Source organism: Hyperolius riggenbachi, chromosome 4, assembly GCF_040937935.1.
Source record: "Hyperolius riggenbachi isolate aHypRig1 chromosome 4, aHypRig1.pri, whole genome shotgun sequence".
In the NCBI taxonomy this organism is placed as follows: Eukaryota; Metazoa; Chordata; class Amphibia; order Anura; family Hyperoliidae; genus Hyperolius; species Hyperolius riggenbachi.
Genome location: NC_090649.1, coordinates 302896819 through 302917147, shown reverse-complemented (window position 1 = coordinate 302917147; position 20329 = coordinate 302896819). Strand labels below are relative to the sequence as shown.

General features: G+C 44.3%; 1 protein-coding gene across 7 annotated transcripts in view; it reads left to right on the top strand.

Annotated features, from left to right (window-relative positions):
- Positions 1 to 19845, top strand: part of LOC137503900 (trace amine-associated receptor 1-like) — a 176518-nt gene extending 156673 nt beyond the window's left edge. For 3 of the 7 annotated variants that reach the window (XM_068231578.1, XM_068231582.1, XM_068231581.1), the window contains 2 exons: positions 42 to 210; positions 18056 to 19845. In XM_068231578.1, coding sequence (XP_068087679.1) covers positions 18134 to 19150 — 1017 coding nt within the window. In that variant the 5' untranslated portion in view covers positions 42 to 210; positions 18056 to 18133 and the 3' untranslated portion in view covers positions 19151 to 19845. Of the gene's footprint in view, positions 1 to 41; positions 211 to 11729; positions 11753 to 18055 lie in introns of those variants that run through there. The other 4 variants (XM_068231584.1, XM_068231580.1, XM_068231579.1 and 1 more) reach the window with 2 other exon arrangements.
- The last annotated feature ends 484 nt before the right edge of the window (positions 19846 to 20329 follow it).

The window sequence follows — 20329 nt, the reverse complement described above, 5'->3', positions numbered from 1 at the left end:
TTTGTCAGTCTGCCAAACTAAGGAAACTTTGTGCGTATCAGGGCTTATGCATTTCATATACACGTCATCAGCCGTTAATTACATGCGAATGCTAGAAGCACTAAACATCAAAGATCTGAAGCTGCTGAAGATGATCTCTCTTCGAATGACCTGCTGCTACTACAGGAGTAAGTTAACAGCACTTTTTGGGATGGACTCCATGTTCACAAGGTATGGATGCAACTGTGCTAACAACAGTACTAACAGACACCGTTGTACTACAATGTGATGTGACTACTTTGCATGCTATTATGAAAACAAAACAAAACTGCATGCATGTATGTGATAAAAGGTGTATTGTCTGGAGAGTTATAGCTTTATAAATGTCATTGATATCAGTTTAAATGATAATGAAGCACTATACACAATCTTCCTTTGAATGGGATATGATGTTATTAGCAATTATATTGCTTTAGCTGCCTAATTGTCTAAACACAGTTATTTTGCTCTTGATAACTAATGGTTTAAAAGATAAAATTACCCGACTGCTGGATTCATTTCTACTCCAGGAGATTGCAGACATATCTTTACTGGGGAAAGCAGTCTGCTTAATGAATCTTATGCTGGGTTTACACCATACAATTTTCTGTTAGATTTACCTGCCAGATAGATAAAGTTCAACATGTTGGAAATGTATCTATCTTACGATCTATCTGCCGAGCAATTAGGCATTGTTCTACTCAGCAGGAGATAAACAGAAGACAATGCACCAGAGATGGTGACCATTCTCTACAGAAAATAATCTAATTACTGTATGCATTCTAACAGAAAATCTAACAGAAATTGTATGGTGTAAACCCAGCATTATTATGCTGGGCATACACGAGTCGATCCGGCGGCCCGATTAGCCGCCGGATCGACTCCCACCGCGTCCCTGCTCATCCGCGCGTGCGCCCGGATTGATTCCCGCTCGTCCCCGCCGGCGCTTCTTACCTTCCGCTTGATTCGCCGCTATTGTCCGCCCGCGGGTATCGAGCGTGGAATCGATCCCCGCGGTGGTCGGGATAAGACTCCCTCGATGCCGTGTATGCCCAGCATAAGAAAGAGAGCCTGATCTGACTGAACGTTCCTCATATCCCTATGCTGGCTGGAGCTTCAGAATTTGCTTTTTGGTTAATGTGGGCTGCCATCTTGCATTTTAAAAATTATGAAAATGAGCTTTCTTGCACAGCTGTTGTTTCCAAGTAACACTTAGCATTTGCTTCAGAATCTAAAGGATTATCTCTGCCTCTGAGCCTGCAGGCAGAAGTTTGTGTATAACAGAGCCACAGCTGTCAGCTTTACAGCTCTTCACAAATAAGATGATTGCAGCCTTGTTAATTTAGTTGTAGCATCAAAACAGCTTGCCTACTGCATGTGATTTTCTTCTTTTATCAGTCTAATAAAAACAGTTAGGAAGTGTTCACACTTGTCCTAAAGTTTATGCATGTAATTTCTGCATGCACGATTCTGCATTTGCAGTTTTTGTATTTGTTTTTGTACTTTTTTGCATGTGTTATAAGTGTTTGTAAGCGAAATTTTGTGTTTTGGATTTTTTCTGTGAATACTATTAAAGTTAATTTACTTGAAAATACATCTTAACTTCAAAATTGAATGTGAATGTTTGTGAAAAATGCTAATTTTATGCAAATGTTATGCATTTCCATTAACTTGCATTGAATCACAAATCACCCCAAAAAAGACCTGCCATCCAAATTTAAAAATTCAGAAAAAATTGCTAATACAAATTTCAATATGAACACAAAAAAGAATGCGATGCCACTGAAATACATGTGCAGGGGTTTCATTTTGAAGAAAATTGCACACTGCCTGGCACATGCGGGGGGGGGGGGGGGGGATCAGGGGCCTCTCTGACAGCAGTGACCTCTCCCTCCCCCAGCATCCACAGTGACCTCTCCCTCAACCTTGCACTTACAGGGACCTCTCCCTCCACCTAGGACCCATACTGACCTTTCCCTCTACAGCATTAGCACTGCAGTGATTCTGCCAACCCCAGCACCCCCACTGACCCCTCCATCCACCAGCACCTACATTGACTTTTCCCTCCCCCAGCAGCACCCTTCCTGTCCCTAGCAGAGTACCCTTCTTGTCCCAAGCAGCACCCGTAGTGACCTCCACCAGCACCTAATCTGACCTCTCCCTCTCCCAGCACCCCCAAAGACTTCCCCTTCCTGCAGCACCCATACACACTGACCTCTACTTCTCCCAACATCCACACCTTCCACCCATAGCTGGCACCCAGTACTCATGCTCACATGACCTCAAGTACCTGCACCCAGGCTTGACATTGCACCCAGTACTCACACCTGCACACAACTTCCACATGAGCCCACTATCTGCACCAAGCACCCACATAACCAATACCAGCACCCAAAGTATCTGCATTCAAAACCCATGTGACGCTGAAAGTCCACCCATAGCCAGCACCCAGTACAGGCATGGCACCAAGTATTCGCACCCATGTCACACCCAGTACCTGCACCCAGCACCCACATGCACCCAGATCTCACATGGCACTAAGTACTTGCAGTCAACACCCGCATGATACTTGATACCCACCCATAGCCAGAACCCTCATGACACTCTGTATCGACACCCAGAACCCACATGGCACCCAGCATCTGCATTCAGTACCCACATGACAACCAGTACCCCCTAGCCAGAAATGAGGAGGTGGGTGAGGGCATGCTGGGGGGGGGGCGGGGGGGGGGGGGCATTGCGAGGCTCCTTTTTTAAATTTGAGCACCCCCCACTTAAGGACCCTCTGCACGGCCCTGCACATGGTTTTCTGAAGTCTGAACTCCGCCTTACATGACTAGATTTCAGGGGTCACTCCTGTCAACAGATTATATGATTCTACATCAGACTATAGCACATTAAAATTGTAAATATAAAGTGGCATGTGCATACTTCATATCTGTACTGTATTCTAACATTGGGCACAGAAGATAAATGGAGATACATGTTCATCTTGCCTACAAAAAATTTCAGCACCTACCAACTAAAAAAGCTAAAATGTGGGTAAAAAGTAATATTGATGATATTATTTTAACCTGAACTCTTGCAAGGCAGAAGGAAAACATACAGAAATGCACCCTGTATGTATTTAGAGAGTTGTGTCTGCTGACTGTGATGTAGAGGGTCAAAGTTTAGCCCAATGACACGGTATAGAAGGTGGGTCGAACACGCTATGTGTTCGCGTCACACTGCGAACAGCTAAAATTCGCACGAACTACCCGCCCAGAGAACCGTTTGGGCCATCTCTACACACTATAGATCTCCAGACTCCATTGATCTATGGTAATCAATCACACATCCAATGCAGCCAGCTTCCCACATTTACAAGCCACTCACCCTTTCAAAGTGCTGCCAAAATCAAAGACCGCAATCTATACATGCGATGTAACACCAAGCTGCTGTGTTAAAGTGCCATACTACAGCTAAAGCGCTTGCCAGGCTCCGGCCTCCATGGCCACATGGAACCTGCCTCTCTCCAACTTTCCTCATACACAACTTTTCCAGACCTCGTAGTCACCCCCAGTTCCATCACAAACTGACAGGACTGCAATAGTGTATTATCATTTTGTTAATCTAATATGTAAATGTACAATTACAAAGCCTAAAATATGTTGAGCTTGTACAAAAACACAGGACCGCTGGCTTTGCCCACCTATGCCTCCACCCAAAGCATATTGTCCCCCAGGACCCATCATCTACTGTATACAATTTTAACTAGGCTTCCATTAGGAAGTGTGTAATACACTACAAGGTGCAGGGCCAGTGTGATGATCTATTAGGTGCACACTAGAGATGGCCCGAACCTCCTATTTTCGGTACACAAAGATAGTTCGGTTCGCGCGAACTTTCGAGAACCGCAATACACTTCAATGGGGAGGCGAACTTTAAAAACTAGAAAAATTTATGCTGGCCACAAAAGTGATGGAAAAGATGTTTCAAGGGGTCTTACACCTGGAGGGGGGCATGGCGGAGTGGGATAGACGCCAAAAATCCCGGGGAAAAATCTGGATTGGACGCAAAGCAGCGTTTTAAGGGCAGAAATCACATTGAATGCTAAATTGCAGGCCTAAAGTGCTTTAAAACATCTTGCATGTGTATACATGAATCAGGGAGTATAATTAGAGGACTGCTTCACACTGACACACCAAACTCACTGTGTTACGCAACGCAAATAGCTGTTTGTGTTGTGACAGCCATGCTGGACTGGTGCGCATCATGGCGAGAGTGCAGGCCGTGGCAGTTTTCAAGCCCATATGGTCGCCGGGCTGTGGTAGCTCAATGATAGAACAACAGTGACTGTCCAGCTGATCAAATTTGGTCTGTCCACAATGAAGCAATGACCTTATTATCTTGCATGTGCCCCCCCCCCCCTCCCCCGAGACACTCATATAGCCGGCGGTCATTGCTTCAATGTGATACGCAAGCCCCTTCACCGCGGCAAGGTAATGATCACGAAGGAGAATTGGCACATGTACATGCCTTTTGTTTTGTTGTTGCAGCTGCAGTGCAGCAAGAAAAATTAGGCAGGCATGTACACACACCAGAAAAACTATTAAAAATTCAGGAATCCACCTGAAGTCCTGGACCCTGTTGGTGGTGGCGGAGAAGGCAGTCAAGCAGCCTGTGGGCAGAGGTGCTGTATGGGGAGCGACTTAGTCTTGGGGCAGGCAGACACAAGGCGTGCAGGCAGAGATTCTGTGTGTGGGGACTGGCTTAGTCTTCAGGCGGGCAGTAGCCCTCCGGGATCCATGCCTCATTCCTTTTGATAAAGGTCAGGTACTGAACACTTTTGTGACTTAGGCGACTTCTCTTCTCAGTGACAATGCCTTCAGCTGCGCTGAAGGTCTTTTCTGATAGGACGCTTGAGGCAGGGCAAGATAGAAGTTGGATGGAAAATTGGGACAGCTCTGGCCACAGGTCAAGCCTGCGCACCTAGTAGTCCAAGGGTTCATCGCTGCTCACAGTGTCTACATCCACACTTAAGGCCAGGTAGTCAGCTACCTGCCGGTCCAGGCGTTGGTGTAGGGTGGATCCAGAAGGGCTAAGGTGAGGCACTGGACTAAAGAATGTCCGCATGTCTGACATCACCATGAGATCGCTGGAGCGTCCTGTCCTTGCCTGTGTGGACATGGGAGAAGGATTACTGGCAGTGGTAGCTTTATTGCATTGTGCTGTGACATCACCCTTAAACACATTGTAAAGCATAGTTGCCAGCTTGTTCTGCAAGTTCTGCATCCTTTCTGCCTTCAGGTGAGTTGGTAACATCTCCGCCACTTTGTGCCTATACCGAGGGTCTAGTAGCGTGGCCACCCAGTACAGCTCATTCCCCTTGAGTTTTTTTTTTTATACAGGGGTCCGTCAACAGGCTGGACAGCATGAAAGATGCCATCTGCACAAAGTTCGGTGCAGACGTACTATCCATCTCCTCTTGCTCTTCCTCAGTGGTGTCAGCTAAGTCCTCCTCTTCCCCCCAGCCACGAACCATACCACAGGAACATTGAGCAGCACAAGCCCCCTGTGACGCCTGCTGTGGTTGTTCTTCTGCAGTCGCCTCCTCCTCCTCAAAAGAAATACCTTCCTCATCACCTGAGTCTGACTTCTCTTCCCCACACGACTCTCCTCCTCCTCCCCGCTCTGTGCTGCTGCAGGTGTTGGAGAAACATTTGGTTCTGGTGCGAATTGATCCCACAATGCTTCCTCCCATAACTGTTCCTCTCCATGCTCCTCCACAGCTTGATCCACCACTCTACACACGGCACGCTCCAGGAAGTAAGCGTACGGGATCAAGTCGCTGATGGTGCCTTCACTGCGACTCACCAGGTTGGTCAACTCCTCAAACGGCTGCATGAGCCTGCATGCATTTGCATCAGTGTCCAGTTGTTGGGCCAAAACATTCCCATCTCCCCAGATTGTGTCCTTCTACTGAAATTGTAGAGGTACTGGGTGACGGCTTTCTCATGTTCTAGTAGGCGAGAGAACATAAGGAGGGTCTAATTCCAGCCAGTCGGGCTATCGCAAATGAGACGTCTCACCGGCAAGTTGTTTCTCCGCTGAATCTCGGCAAAGTATGCCATGGCTGTGTAAGACCGGCTGAAATGTCCACACACAACTTCCTGGCCTGCTTCAGGACGTCCTCTAAGCCTGGGTACTTTGACACAAATCTTTGAATGACTAGATTCAGCACATGTGCCATGCAGCTTTTCCAAATTCAAAGCGGAAATGAGATTGCTGCCGTTGTCACACACCACGTCGCCGATCTCCAGCTGGTGCAGGGTCAGCCACTGATCCACCTGTTTGTTAAGAGCAGCCAGGAGAGCTGCTCCAGTGTGACTCTCCGCTTTGAGGCAAGACATGTCTAAGATGACGTGACACCGTCGTACCTGGCATGCAGCATAGGCCCTAGGGAGCTGGGGCTGTGTAGTTGGAGAGGAGATCGCAGCACCAGTAGAGTTGAACTGACACTCAGCCGAGGAGGAGGAGGATGACAGCGAAGAGGATGTAGCAGGAGGAGAGGAGGTGGCAGAAGGCCTGCCTGCAAGCCGTGGAGGTGTCACAAGTTGGTCCGCTGCACAGCCACATACTCCCTGATTGCCATCGGCCACCAGGTTGACCCAGTGGGCTGTGTACGTAGTGTACATGCCCTGACTGTGCTTGACAGACCAGGCATCCGTGGTCAGGTGGACCCTTGACCCAACGCTGTGTGCCAGAAATGATAACACTTGCCTCTCAACTTTACAATACAGTTTGGGTATCACCTTTTTAGAGAAATAATTGTGGCCTGGTATCTTCCACTGCGGTGTCCCAATGGCCACAAATTTACAGAAGGCCTCAGAGTCCACCAGCTGGTATGGTAACAGCTGGCGAGCTAACAGTTCCGCCAAGCCAGCTGTCAGACGCCGGGCAAGGGGGTGACTGGCAGAAATTGGCTTTTTCCGCTCAAAGATTTCCTTCACAGACACCTGGCTGCTGTGGGCAGAGGAGCAGGACCCGCTCAAGGTCAGAGGCGGAGTGGAGGAGGGTGGCTGTGAAGGTGCAAGGGAGAAAGTGGCTGAAGATAATGCACCTGAAGGAGGAAGAATAGAAGGAGGGTAGCTTTTCTTTTGTGTGCTGCTTTTGCTCAGGTGCTCTTCCCATTGCAGTTTGTGCCTTTTCTCCATGTGCCTTCATAAGGCAGTTGTCCCTACGTGAGTGTTGGCCTTTCCACGGCTCAATTTTTGAAGGCAGAGAGAACAGATGGCATTGCTCTGATCTGAGGCAGACACATTAAAAAATTTCCAAACCGCTGAGCCCCCCTGGGGTGATGGCACTATGGTGGCATCAGCAGCTGACGTTGAAGAGCATGTTGGCCGGACACTGCCACCAGCTGTTTCTGATGACAAGCTCACCCTGCTTCTTTCAGGAACTCATCTCCTCCTACTCCTCTCTGACTCCCCCTCTAAACTGTCCCCCTGTTCATCTCCTCTATTGGGAACATACGTGGGATCCATATCATCGTCATCATTATAATCATCCTGCACAGCTTCGCTTGCCTCAGACACCTCCAAAACTGCACCAACAGCAGGTACTTCATCATCCTCCTCCTCACACGTAATGTGTGAGGAGGAGGATGATGAAGTACCTGCTGTTGGTGCAGTTTTGGAGGTGTCTGAGGCAAGTGAAGCTGTGCAGGATGATTATAATGATGTCCATAGTGTCGCCTAACTCAGTAATATGAGACTTGCTTAGCACCTTCATCTAGTTGTAACAATAATGGCTGTGCATCAGTGAATTCCCCACCAAATAACTCCTGCAAACTGTCAAATGTAGTGGATGTGGTACTTGGAGTAGCGCTGGTGGCTGCCGAAGATGAGGTGTTCTGTGTTAAGTAGTCAACCACATCCTGACATTCTTGGGAGTTGATGGGACGTGCCTTCTGCTGAGCACTGTACTTTGGTCCAGGGCCGCAAGAAATCACACCACCATGACCTCGTCCAGACCTGCTGGGTGGCCTTCTTCTGGGTCTACCTCTACCTCTGCCTCTTCATGTTTTGTCCGTTTTGTCCATATCGGGGGGATGAAGTGAAAGGTATGCACTGACTTGAGTAATACAATGTGCAGTCACACAGGCGCAGTTAACAGGTATGCACGGAGTGGTATATCACACTGCATGCACTCACGTAGGTAGGTGGGTGCTCTGAACACAACAGGTAGGTATATGCAGTGATGGGTATTACAATGTGCACCTGTCACACACAGACAGGTACCGGACAGGCACAGTGACACTGCGTGCACTCACGTAGGTAGGTGGGTGCACAGTGAACAGCAGGTAGGTATATGCAGTGATGGGTATTACAATGTGCACCTGGCACACACACAGGTAGTCACTGAATGTGCTGGGCCTGGCAGTGGCACACACAGTAGGAATTACCAAGGCTGTCTATACAACACAAATGTCAGTGGGACACACAAAAAAAAAATAGATCACAAGAACAAGATTAGCTCTCAAAAGAGCTGTTGAGGGGTGCTTTTTTAACAATAAGAATAAGCAAGGAGCAAGCTAAGAAGCCTACAAGAGCCTAACTAAGCTTTCCCTATGAGAGTCTGCAGCAGCTTTCCCTTCTCTAACTAATGCAGGCACACGAGTGAGTCCAATGCCCGACGCTGCCTGCCTTTTATAAGGGGGTGGGGGGGGGGTGGGGCTCCAGGAGGGAGTGTAGCCTAGTTTTTTAAGGATATTTGCCCAGGCTATCGTTTCTGGGCCTGAGCACTAGGACTTTTGTCTATTTTTGCACATTGTGTAGAGTACATGAACTGTGCACTATTTTTGTGAGGGTGATTAGATTTCGTGATTAAGGGGGGTATCATACTAGGCTCATCTGAGAGTAAAAGAAGAATTGTGTACATATGCATACTGTAGACCTGTTGAGTGCTTAGTTTCATTATGACATTAGTGTAGCCTAATTGGCTACAATGTGCCTGCTGACTGTGATGTAGAGGGTCAAGGTTGACCCTCTACCTCTGAAGTTTGCCGGGAACCGTTCGCCGGTGAACCGTTCGGGCCATCTCTAGTGCACACAATAACATCAATTTAATTATCAGTATGTATTATAATAATATGTATTGCATATTATTATAAAATACATTATCCTGTTCCAATGTACAAGGAATTGCGTAAGCCATGTCTCGGTTCTTTTATAATTTATGTACTCAGATTGATAAGCGGTTTAGAGAAACAATGAGTAGGGAAAAGCAATATTTAATGTTGGCATGTAAATGACACAATCTGTGTTCCAGCTCAGATAAAAGCTTAAATATTAACAGATTATATATGAAGTAAACCATGATTGTGCAGTTATTGAAGATACATGGGTGTTACCAAACCATTGTGTGCAATGACGTTATTTTCTATTATTTGTAGTTCTTCTTCAAGTGTAGTTAAAAGCAGCTCACACATTAAATTAAATTAAATTAAATGAATTAAAAGAAGGAATACAAAAGAAAAAAAAGTACTCTCTTGAAGTGGAATTTTTCTCATGTGTGATATATACAATTAAGGTAGCCATACACTGGCATATGGCCCCCAGATTCGACCAAGACATCAAAATCTAATCAGAGAGGGATCTATTACTGCCAGACACTGCAAATAGATTTTTCATATATTTCCCCTTTGCAATCCATTCAAAATCTATGAAACTACCGCTGCCACCTTACAGGCCGACTGGCAGGCACCCCAGGTTTCCCCCCGATTAAGTACACCTTTACAATTATACTAAGACAATCTACCAGATAAAATTATTAAATCTTAACAATTATCCTTTTAAAAGCTACTGCTTTTTATAGTTATAATTGTGGCGTTGTTGTATGCTCTGGCTTCTTTCTTTATTTTACTTTATTTGCTCTGTGTGAAATAATTTCAAAATTAAACACTGTATAATATACTTACATATTAACATGAACATATTTGAAGGATTAGGTCCAGCGCCACACTACTTCCTGCTAATCAGGAAGTAGTAAGAGTAAGCGCTGGATACAGAACATCCTGGCAGCAGTCAACCTAGTGTGGAGCCATGAAGCCATGAAGGTGAGTTTTTACTACACCACTCCTGGCTCCCGCTGCCATAATTCTTACTTTGCAATGGAGGGGAGAGTACGGAGGGGGACCCAAGTAGAGGGAGCAATCATGTGCCCCTCCACATGGCTAAGTCCCTGTGTGCCTCTGCTCCCTCACTGCGCCCTCCACCCTCACTGTGTCCCAGGCAGACACCTGCCTTACCTGCCCCCCAAAACGGGGTGGGTTAGGTTTGGAAACTGTCACAGATTTAGACACTGATTAGTGGCATCCTTGAATAGGTTGAGGTTTTGGTTAAGCTTAGGGAGTAAAGCTAGGATGAGTATTAGGCTTGTAGCAAGCCAAGGGTTAAGGTAAGGTGCTCAGTTAAGGTTCCCTTTAAGGTAAGGTGCTCAGTTAAGGTTCCCTTTAAGGTAAGGTTCTCAGTTAAGGTTAAACCACCACTATTGTGAAAAAAAATATAAAATTCATGTATAAACATACTGCCACACTCACCAAACTTCTGTCGGGCCTGTTGCAGTTCGGGCTTCTGCTCGCGCACGCGCGAGTAGGAAAGGTGGCTATTTGACCTGTCTGTACCATGGTGTAACGCCGTACGTATCCTCGCGCACGCGCATCTCTGGCCGCATCTACGCGTGCACGGGACATTGCGGACAATACGCATGCGCAATATAATAATGTTGCTTGTACGCATGCGCGTAGTAAGACGTACCGCTGTACGCATGCGCGATGCGTATCAATTGGTGCCAAAGGCCCTATTTAAACCCCATCTGTTTGACAGTTCAGTGATGTCTTTTTGTGCAGCTTGTGGTACCTGTTACTCTGCTCGTCTGAATACTGATTGACTTCCCGTTACTGAACCTTGGCTTATCCTGACTTCGATTGAACTCCGCCTGTCCTGACTCCTTGGCTTGTTACCCGTGTTGCTTGAACTCTGCCGGCTTCGACCCTTGCTTGTTACCCGCTTCTGACTGAACTCCGCCTGCCCTGATCCTGGACCATTTGACTACTCTTCTGCCTGCTGATTCTGTACCTCGCACTGGTTACTCGCTCTACAACGCAGTATCATCTGTTCTCTGAGTCACTGTTGGACCTTCTTAAGCGCAACCTGGTGGGCACTAGGCAGCGAAGTTCCACTACCCCCTCCTGGGGTTGTGGTCCTGCTTCCCCCTCAAGGGGTCGTGGGTGAAGACCTGTGGTCACTTAGATCCTGTGCTTAGAAGGTTCTGCTCTCAGTGGCAAGGTCAACAGCCTCCTGGATCGCAACACATACACTACATATAAAATGTACATTTCTCCCAAAGTAAAATATTGTAACGGTTGGGTGCCGCAACTCAGATGGCTGATTATTTGGTGATCTGCAGAATCACCAATAATGCAGACGCTATACCCGATTATGTGTGATCTGCAGAATCACCAATAATACCAGTATAGCTTCAAGGATGATATGAGTGATGTGCTTTGGTGCAACTGTAACTTTAATAGTATCAAGGCCTTACCAGAGGGGCTGGTAAGGCACTATCAGTACACGGACTGTACAACTATGAACAGACCTTCCCAGAGGGCTGGAGAAGGTACCAACAGAGAAAATACAAAGATAGACTGACTAGTCCTTACCAGAGGAGCTGGCAAGGAATTAGTAATCAGGTAGCAAGAAAAGCTACGCTAGACCTTTCCAGTGGAGCTGAAGAAGGTGATACAAGTGACTCGGATAGTATTGGCTTACCCTTCCAGAGGAGCTGGGAAGGTGCTATTAGTCACTAAGCAACACTTCACCAGTGGAGTTGGTGAGAATAATGAATAAATAACGATTGCTCATCAGTGGAGCTGATGAGCCTCAGAAACCAATCATGCTAGGCCCCTTCAGAGGTGCTGGCTGGCACTAGCTGAAACTAATAAAGGCTAGGCCCCTTCAGAGGTGCTGGCTGGCACTAGCTAACTAATAAGCGCTAGACCCCTTCAGAGGTGCTGGCTGGCACTAGCTACAAGGCACTGCTACATACGGCCAGACCTCCAGGCGTTCTGGGAGCGTACTAACAGATACGATACTGTATAGTTTGGCTAGACCTTCCCAGAGAAGCTGGCAAGGTACTATAATAGAGAACAGAAACTAATAGTTTGGCGAGACCTCACCAGAGGGGCTGGTGAGGTCCTATTAGTACGTACAGAAGTATGAGCCCCAGCAAGCTGGGGGATGCAGATACTGAGGAGGTAGAATCTCCCGAGGAGTGGGTGATTCAGACTGTACTGCAACCTAGTGATTACCTGAGGAGCAGGCGATTAAGAGTGTACTGCAGCCTAGAGGACACCTAAGGAGCAGGTGCCACAAACAATACTGCAATTACTGATCACCTGAGGAGCAGGCGATTAAGGCTGTACTGCAGCCTAGCAGAACAACTTCACCAGAGGAGCTGGTGAAGCTAACACCTCACCAGTGGCGAGGGCCCACTGGTGAGTATAATGGTCAGACAGGCAAGGGTTGGCAACAGAGAGGACAGTATCAGAGCAGAATCGTAAGGCAGAAGAGTAATCGGTAATCGGGCAGAGGTTCAGCAACTTTAGGCAGGTAGGCAGAAATACAGAATCAGCAAGCGAGATCAGGGTCAGAGTATAGCCAGAGTCAAAACACAGGTAATCAACAATATATAAATAATAAGTCCTTGGTTTCAACACCTGTTATCTAGTCTAAGGTCTGAGCGCTAACACATAATGTTTTCACGACAGCAGACAGTTACTGAATGAAGCCCGGAGGCTTAAGAAGCAGAGGAGATCTCACTGGCACGCCCTCTGCTGCTGCCAGCCAATCCGGGGCGCCATGAGTCTCCCCTGACGTCAGCCGACCAGCAGGTCAGCTGACAAGCCTCCTTCTCGCACAAAGGTCCTGTCTGTGCGCGCGCCCACGCAAGACAGAGACCCTATGGGGACATAACACTTCCGTCCTCGGCGTGCTTAATGCCGAGACGGACGGAGCAGCCAGGGGCACAGAGGCAGCTGCGGCGGCGAGGCTGTTCGCCGCCGCTGCCTCTCGACTTGTTACAAATATATTGTAAATTCTTTTTTTTTTCCTATGTTGCTGTCCCAGTATTATCAATGTGACTACGGGTGTTGTACTAGTACATCTCCTAACTGGAGATTCTTAAACTTTCCTTAATTCTTTTAAAAATCATTTTCTGGTAAGGGTCTATACAGATATTTTGGTTACTTTTTCTACTGGCAGAACATTATTCTGCAAACTAGACTGTGCCAATGCCATACAAGGAATGCTTTTCTAAAAAAAACAAAACAAAAAAAAAAAAAACCTTTCATGAAGATATGCACTAGTCCAGAAGCTTTTGGTAAAACATTCAGTGCTGTCAGATTAATAATACCATCTACTGTAAGTGGTAGCTACAGAAACAGAACATTTTGCACAAGGGCAAATGTACTGTTTATACATGTGTGTATACATGTTTTACATTTTACAGTTTTTCCTGCTAACAGTTCCTTAATGCCATGAGCAGAGGAGGGGGGAAAAGTTAGTAGGGGTCAAAGATAGCATGAGGCATGCCAGAAGGGAAGATGTTAGTGTTTGCCTACAAAGTGATGCTAAGGATAAGTAAAGGGGTATATAGTTAGGTAAAATCCATAGTCATGATACCCCAAGCTAAGCTTAATAAGTAACCAGATCATTCTTGCTAAAGAACTGGAATCTTTTAATCCAGTCAAACACATAAAAGCAGTGACCATTAGAACAAGTGGACACAGAAGTAGAGAATTTAGTCCACTTCAGCTTCCCATCTGTAGACTAAATCTGAATATGGCTACTGTAGACTATACTACATAATATTGTGCTACAGGACTGCAATTTCTTTCAATTATGCAACATGGACACAAACACTCTGTGTGTGCCTGCAAACTTACATGCAGGTTATTCTCTGTGAGGCCACTGGGAGCAGTCAGTATGGTCTCCAGACATGTGTCCTGCGCAAAAGAACTGTAATTTGTTACTCACACTTATTAAAGAGAAAGTTTGTTCTAAAAGAACAAATGTTCTCTGTCACTTATATTTAATGTGCCTCTGACAGGAGGGAGTTAACCATGGCAGCCCGCGGGTTGTTTTCACCTTATGGACGAGAGGAATTTTCACATTTCAGCACTCTGCCCTTTCATTCCTCAATAACTTTTATCACTACTTATCACCACAAAATGATTTGTTTTTTTCACCACCAATTAGGCTTTCTTTGGGTGGTACATTATGCTAAGTATTATTTTATTCAAAATGCATTTTAATGGGAAAAATAAAAAAATTGAGAAAGTTTTTATTTCTCAGTTTTTGGCCATTATAGTTTTAAAATAATACATGCTACCGTAGTTAAAACCCACAAATGTTAAATGCCCATTTGTCTGTTATAATATACTTTTTTAAATATTTCTCTAGTACAATGTATGGTGTCAATATTTTATTTGGAAATAAAGCTGCATTTTTGTTTTACATTCATCACTAATTTTAAGCAAATAATTTAATAATAATATACCCTCTTGATATACATATTAAAATTTTTTAGCCCCTAATGTATGTAGGTGTAATTTTACTACTTGGTCACAAGATGTCCTCATGCATTATTTCCTATTCACGTACAATAATTAAGTTAAATATGAAGTAATGCGTGGCTGTTACACTTCGGAAGTGACATCCGCTCCAGACCATAAATGTGTCAATAGCAAATAAAACATATAAAAGTACAAAGGTAGTAACTCACATGTGGACCCTTGTGACAGGGACCCGAATGATAAATACAGCTTGTCAAAACTTAAAGGGGAACTGAAGAGAGAGGTATATGGAGGCTGTCATGTTTATTTCCTTTTAGACAATACCAGTTGCCTGGCAGCCCTGCTGATCCTCTGCCTCTAATACTATTAGCCATAGCCCCTGAACAAGCATGCAGCAGATCAGGTGTTTCAGTGGATCAGACCTATAAGTCTGATCTGACAAGACTAGCTGCATGCTTGTTTCTGGTTTTAATCAGATACTACTGCAAAGAAATAGACCAGCAGGGCTGCCAGGCAACTGGTATTGATTAAAAGGAAATAAACATGACAACCTCCATATACCTCTCTCTTCAGTTCCCCTTTAAGCCCCTGAGGAAGCTTTGACAGTAAAAACGGTCGGGCGTGGCAAACTGAAGGTTGGAAGGTGTCCTGCGATTAGACAAGCTGTACTTATTGTTAGGGTCCCTGTCACAAGGGCACGCATGTGAGTTACTATTTTGATAAATGTGAGTTTGCAACTGCTACACTTAGAGGTGGCTTTTATATGTTTTATTTGCTATTGACACATATATGGTATGGAGCAGATGTTAATGCTGAATAGCAGAGGAGGAATCAAGCAGGAGAAGAGCCAGCTGCTGGTCCCATTGTGCTTGCTGGGACCCTGTAATTCAGGACCATACTATTTGGTAAGGACCATACTATTAATCTAACAATCGGCGGTGGGAGTGGCGGAAATGAGCAAGCAGAAGGGAGCGCAGCAGCACCATTTGAGAATGATCACTGTTTTTGAACAAAAACCGTTATCATTCTCGCCGGACATGCATGGATTGGCTCAGGGGACTTCTGTCTCCTGCTACCAATACCCCCTGTCGCAGGGACCAGGCCCGCATGACTGCTCGCACAGCCCCGCAAACAGCACAGACGTGAGTCTAACGTCCCTGTGACTGCAGCAGCACCAGACGCAGACATGAGACTCACGTCTGTGTGGCTGGAATGGTTAAAGTAAGCTTGAAGTGAGAAGAATATGGAGGCAACAATAACCCCCCATGTCATTTAAATTAAGGCAGCTGCTTGCCTGACTAGTTGTTTTTTTTTTCCTTTTGTCTTTAGTAGTTTAGGGTGCATACACACATCCAATTTTGATTGGCCACTAACTAGCCAATGTTACAACTGCAATGTAATATTAGGGCTTACATACACAGTCTATTCATGGTACTCAAAATCTGTTCCCCTCTTACTACATGGAAGTGGTTGTCAAAAACCTGAGCGGTTCTTGCCTTTTTCATGATTGCTAACTCAGCAATGGACCAGCCCTTAAAGTGTTGCTATCATATAAATCCGGCATAGCGGGGTCTGAACCCTCTATAAGAGTAATTTTAGATTGATGGTATTCCTTGAAATGAATCAGAGCACTCAGTATTTGATTTTATATTAAAAATTGTATTTGCTTATCATACAGCATATATACAACATATGAACAGTTCCAAGTAGTGTTTCCTTCCAACAGTATTCCATCTCATCAAGGATTTAGAGCCAAGCAGTCATCAATCTTCTAAGTACATTCAAAAAAGAATATAACAGTTGTGTTATGTAGAATCAGATCAAAAGTAGTCTCATCTGTATCAATAGCTGTGTATCTAGTAGCTTGTAGTAATCTTCTTAAAGAAATGGCTTAAAAATAGCTTCTAAAAAAACTTCTTGCTAACATCTTAAGCATATTAAAAAATCTTAAAACATATTAAGCATATTACCCCTTCTCTGTTATTTTTTCAGCATCTAGAACCACGTGTGGGAAGGTAGCTTCTGCCTCGTGTGTCTTCTCAGGAGATTGTTGGGCTTCTGCAAACTATGAGCTTTCAGCTCCTACTTTTATAGTGATTGGATGCAATATGGATGTCTAATCTGGAATTTCCCTAATTCCCAGGTTCTGATTGGCTAAAGCTTCCGTGTGTCAATGCTTTATCATGTTTTGAATACCTAAATCATAATATTATTGTTTATAAATTCTGATTAGGACATTTCGGACGCAGTTAATTAAAAATGGACATCACCAGCCAACTTGTCTGCTGGTTGACTTTTTTTCCCCAGACATTGACTAAACAATGTCATTTATGACGCATTTCTGATAATGTCTCCTTCTGCTAATTAGTTTGGAATGTGTCTCTTCTTTCCCAGAAATAAGATTGGCCAGGTTGACACTGTAACCAGACCTGTGAGAGTCTTCAGCAATTTAAGGCTTATTGAAACATATAGGGCTTCTAATATACTTATTTAAATATAAAACATATTATATAATTCTTCTTAAAACAATTAATCACATAAGATATAACTGCACATTAAAATGTAATAATATAAAATCATGTTTTATATATTTGCCTTCCCACCGGCAGATGTCATAATTTCATCATTTTTGACTAATTGGGAAAACCCCTTATATTGTTTTATATTTTGTTGAGGCCTGTTCCCAAAACATCATCTGTTATCAGCTATCAGTGTTCAGCTAGCTGAGACTAGAACACGTCAACAATCCTCCAGAATTATAGCAATCTCACGAGAATGTTTTACTGTCTCATCCATCACTGGTAGAATCATACTTTTAACTGTATTTCAAAGTATTAAATTCTATTATTTGTAATTATGGGGTTTAACAATAACTATTTCTTTCTTTATAAGGACTGCATTGATTTTTAATATTTAGATTAATAATATTTATGTGTAATAACTGAGCAAATGTGTATATATATATGTCTGCTACAGTAATGTGAGTTTTAAACTTGCTTTCTGTCTTTCACACAGAAGCATCTTTCAAATGTCAAGGCCGCAGACAAGCGCACTAACATAAACAAGAATGTTTTAGCGTCTGTAACTAAAATAATATTATAAGACTCACAGCCTGAAAAATGCCGAGATGTCTCAGAGCAATATATTAAAGAAGTAACCCAACTTTACAGTTTACAATGAAATTTTGCATAGAACATTAAAACTTAAAACATACACATATGACAGCTTTTCCTGCATAAATAAAACCGCTAGAATTCTGACATGGTAAAATGGGACAATTATTGGCCTATCACACTCCAGCAACAAACATACAAGCAGTCAGTGGGGTCAATTTTGAGTCAGAGTGCTTGATCTGCATTTTTGTTTTTGGTCAATGAGAAGACATGTTTCACTTATTTGCAAATTTTTCCATTTGTGTAGGGCTCTTCGGACAAAGGCTTCTATATAGGTGATGTGTGGAACCAACGCATCAAACTGAAGTTTTCATGAAAAATTGCAATGCAGCTCGAGTACTGTTACGAATCTATCAACAAGTCATGTGAGAAGCACAACTGGTCAAACAGCATAAGGATTTCAATGTATGCCTTCATGGTAAGCACCATCTTCACAACCGTGGCTGGAAATCTTGCTGTCATCATCTCCATTGCTCATTTCAAGCAGCTCCATAATCCAACAAACTACCTAATCCTCTCTATGGCAAGTGTGGATTTTCTGTTGGGCTTTCTAGTTATGCCATACAGTATGGTGAGGTCAGTGGAGAATTGTTGGTATTTTGGCAAACTGTTTTGTAAAATACACACCGGAGCAGATGTCATGCTCAGCACAGCCTCCATATTCCACCTTTCCTTTATATCCGTGGACAGGTACTATGCGGTATGTCATCCTCTGAGATACAAGACAAAAATCAACTTATTTACTATACTTGTCATGATTATAACAAGCTGGGTGATTCCTGCGCTTTTCGCTTTTGGAATGATCTTCCTTGAGCTTAATATAAAGGGTTCTGAAGACAGCTACAATGAACTCAATTGTGTTGGAGGTTGCCTTGTTTTTTTTAGTGAAACCTCAGGCGTGATTGCATCCATGCTTTCATTTTTTGTTCCTGGATTTGTCATGATCTGTGTCTATGGGAAGATATATACTGTTGCCAGGAAACAAGCACAGTCAATTAAAGATTCTACCAGTCCATTCCAGTTCCAGACAGATCTTGCAGCCAGGCAACACCTGTCACGATGCAGAGAAAGGAAGGCAGCCAAAACTTTGGGGACAATCATGGGAGTGTTCCTTATTTGCTGGTCTCCTTTCTTTTTTTGCAATACTATTGGTCCATTTACAAATTATGGCATTTCTCCTCTGGTCACTGATGCTTTTGTGTGGATTGGATATTTAAATTCAACATTTAACCCCATGGTGTATGCTTTCTTCTACTTGTGGTTCCGAAGAGCACTGAAAATGATTCTCTTTGGAAAAGTGTTTCAAACTGATTCTTCAAGAACTGTTTTGTATTCAGAGTAACTTCCGCATGTAAAAATGAATGGCAGAACTTTGTTCCTTAAAGAGAACCCGAGGCGGTGCAAGGGAGTAGATGGGACACAGAGGCATGTTCCCTGCCTCATGACATGCCTCTGCCCCCCACACCTCTCTTTGACCCCCGTACCACCGTGCTATCAACCCCCCCCCCCCTTCCCCGAAATTAGAGACCATAATTGTCGCTATTCTGGATGGTAATAGGAGGAGAGGGATTCCCTGGTCAAAACTCCCACTATTTGTGTTCGTGCAGGCTTTCTCCAGCTGCCAATGGGCAGCTCTCTCTCCCTGGCCATGCCCCCTGCTGCTCCCCCGCCTCCCTGCACGCTGAAAGAGCAGCTCACTCTCATTCCAGCGTCGTGACCCCAGTGGTCATGAAAGTGAAAGTAAAGGAGAGAAGGCTACAGGAGTGGTGATGAGCAGGGGAGATGATGGCTATCTGATCTGCCCAGCCCCCCGGACCAGGTAGCATACTTTTTTTTTCATGTCCCCACCTTAAACAGTGTTTAAAGAGACACTGAAGCGAAAACAAAATTATGATATCATGAATTGGTTGTGTAGTAGGGGTAATTACTAGAACATTGGTAGCAAAAAAAATATTCTCATATTTTTATTTTCAGTTATACAGCTTTTTTTTTATAACATTGCATCATTCTCTAATATTTGCAGTTTACACATTACTCAGCATTCTACAGGCCCTAAAAGTTTTTACAGAACAGGCAGTGAACTTTTGAGTCAAGGATGAGCAGAAACTACGCCAGTGTGAATTTACGCATTATAGTTCGCATCTACGCATCGTAGTTTGTAGGCGAAGTTTGAAAACTACGCTTACGAATTTACGTGTAGCGAAGTACCGCTACACGTAGCTCACACCCTAATGTGTACTTAACATGTGTATTGCGTAGTGAACTACGAATGCGTTACTCGCGTCTAATTTTCCGCATTGCGATTGTATGCTTACAAATTTACGCATTGGAAAGGTGAATGTACGCATAGAAGAGTTCCCGATATAAGCATTTAAAGAGGAATTAATGCGTAAAATTTTCTGCATATGGGCATAAGCATCCGCATACACTACGCTTCGCACTACGCGTAATTGCGTATTTTAATGCGTAGTCTACGAAATGCATATGAAACGAATATTTGATTTCGAGGCTTAATTGCGTA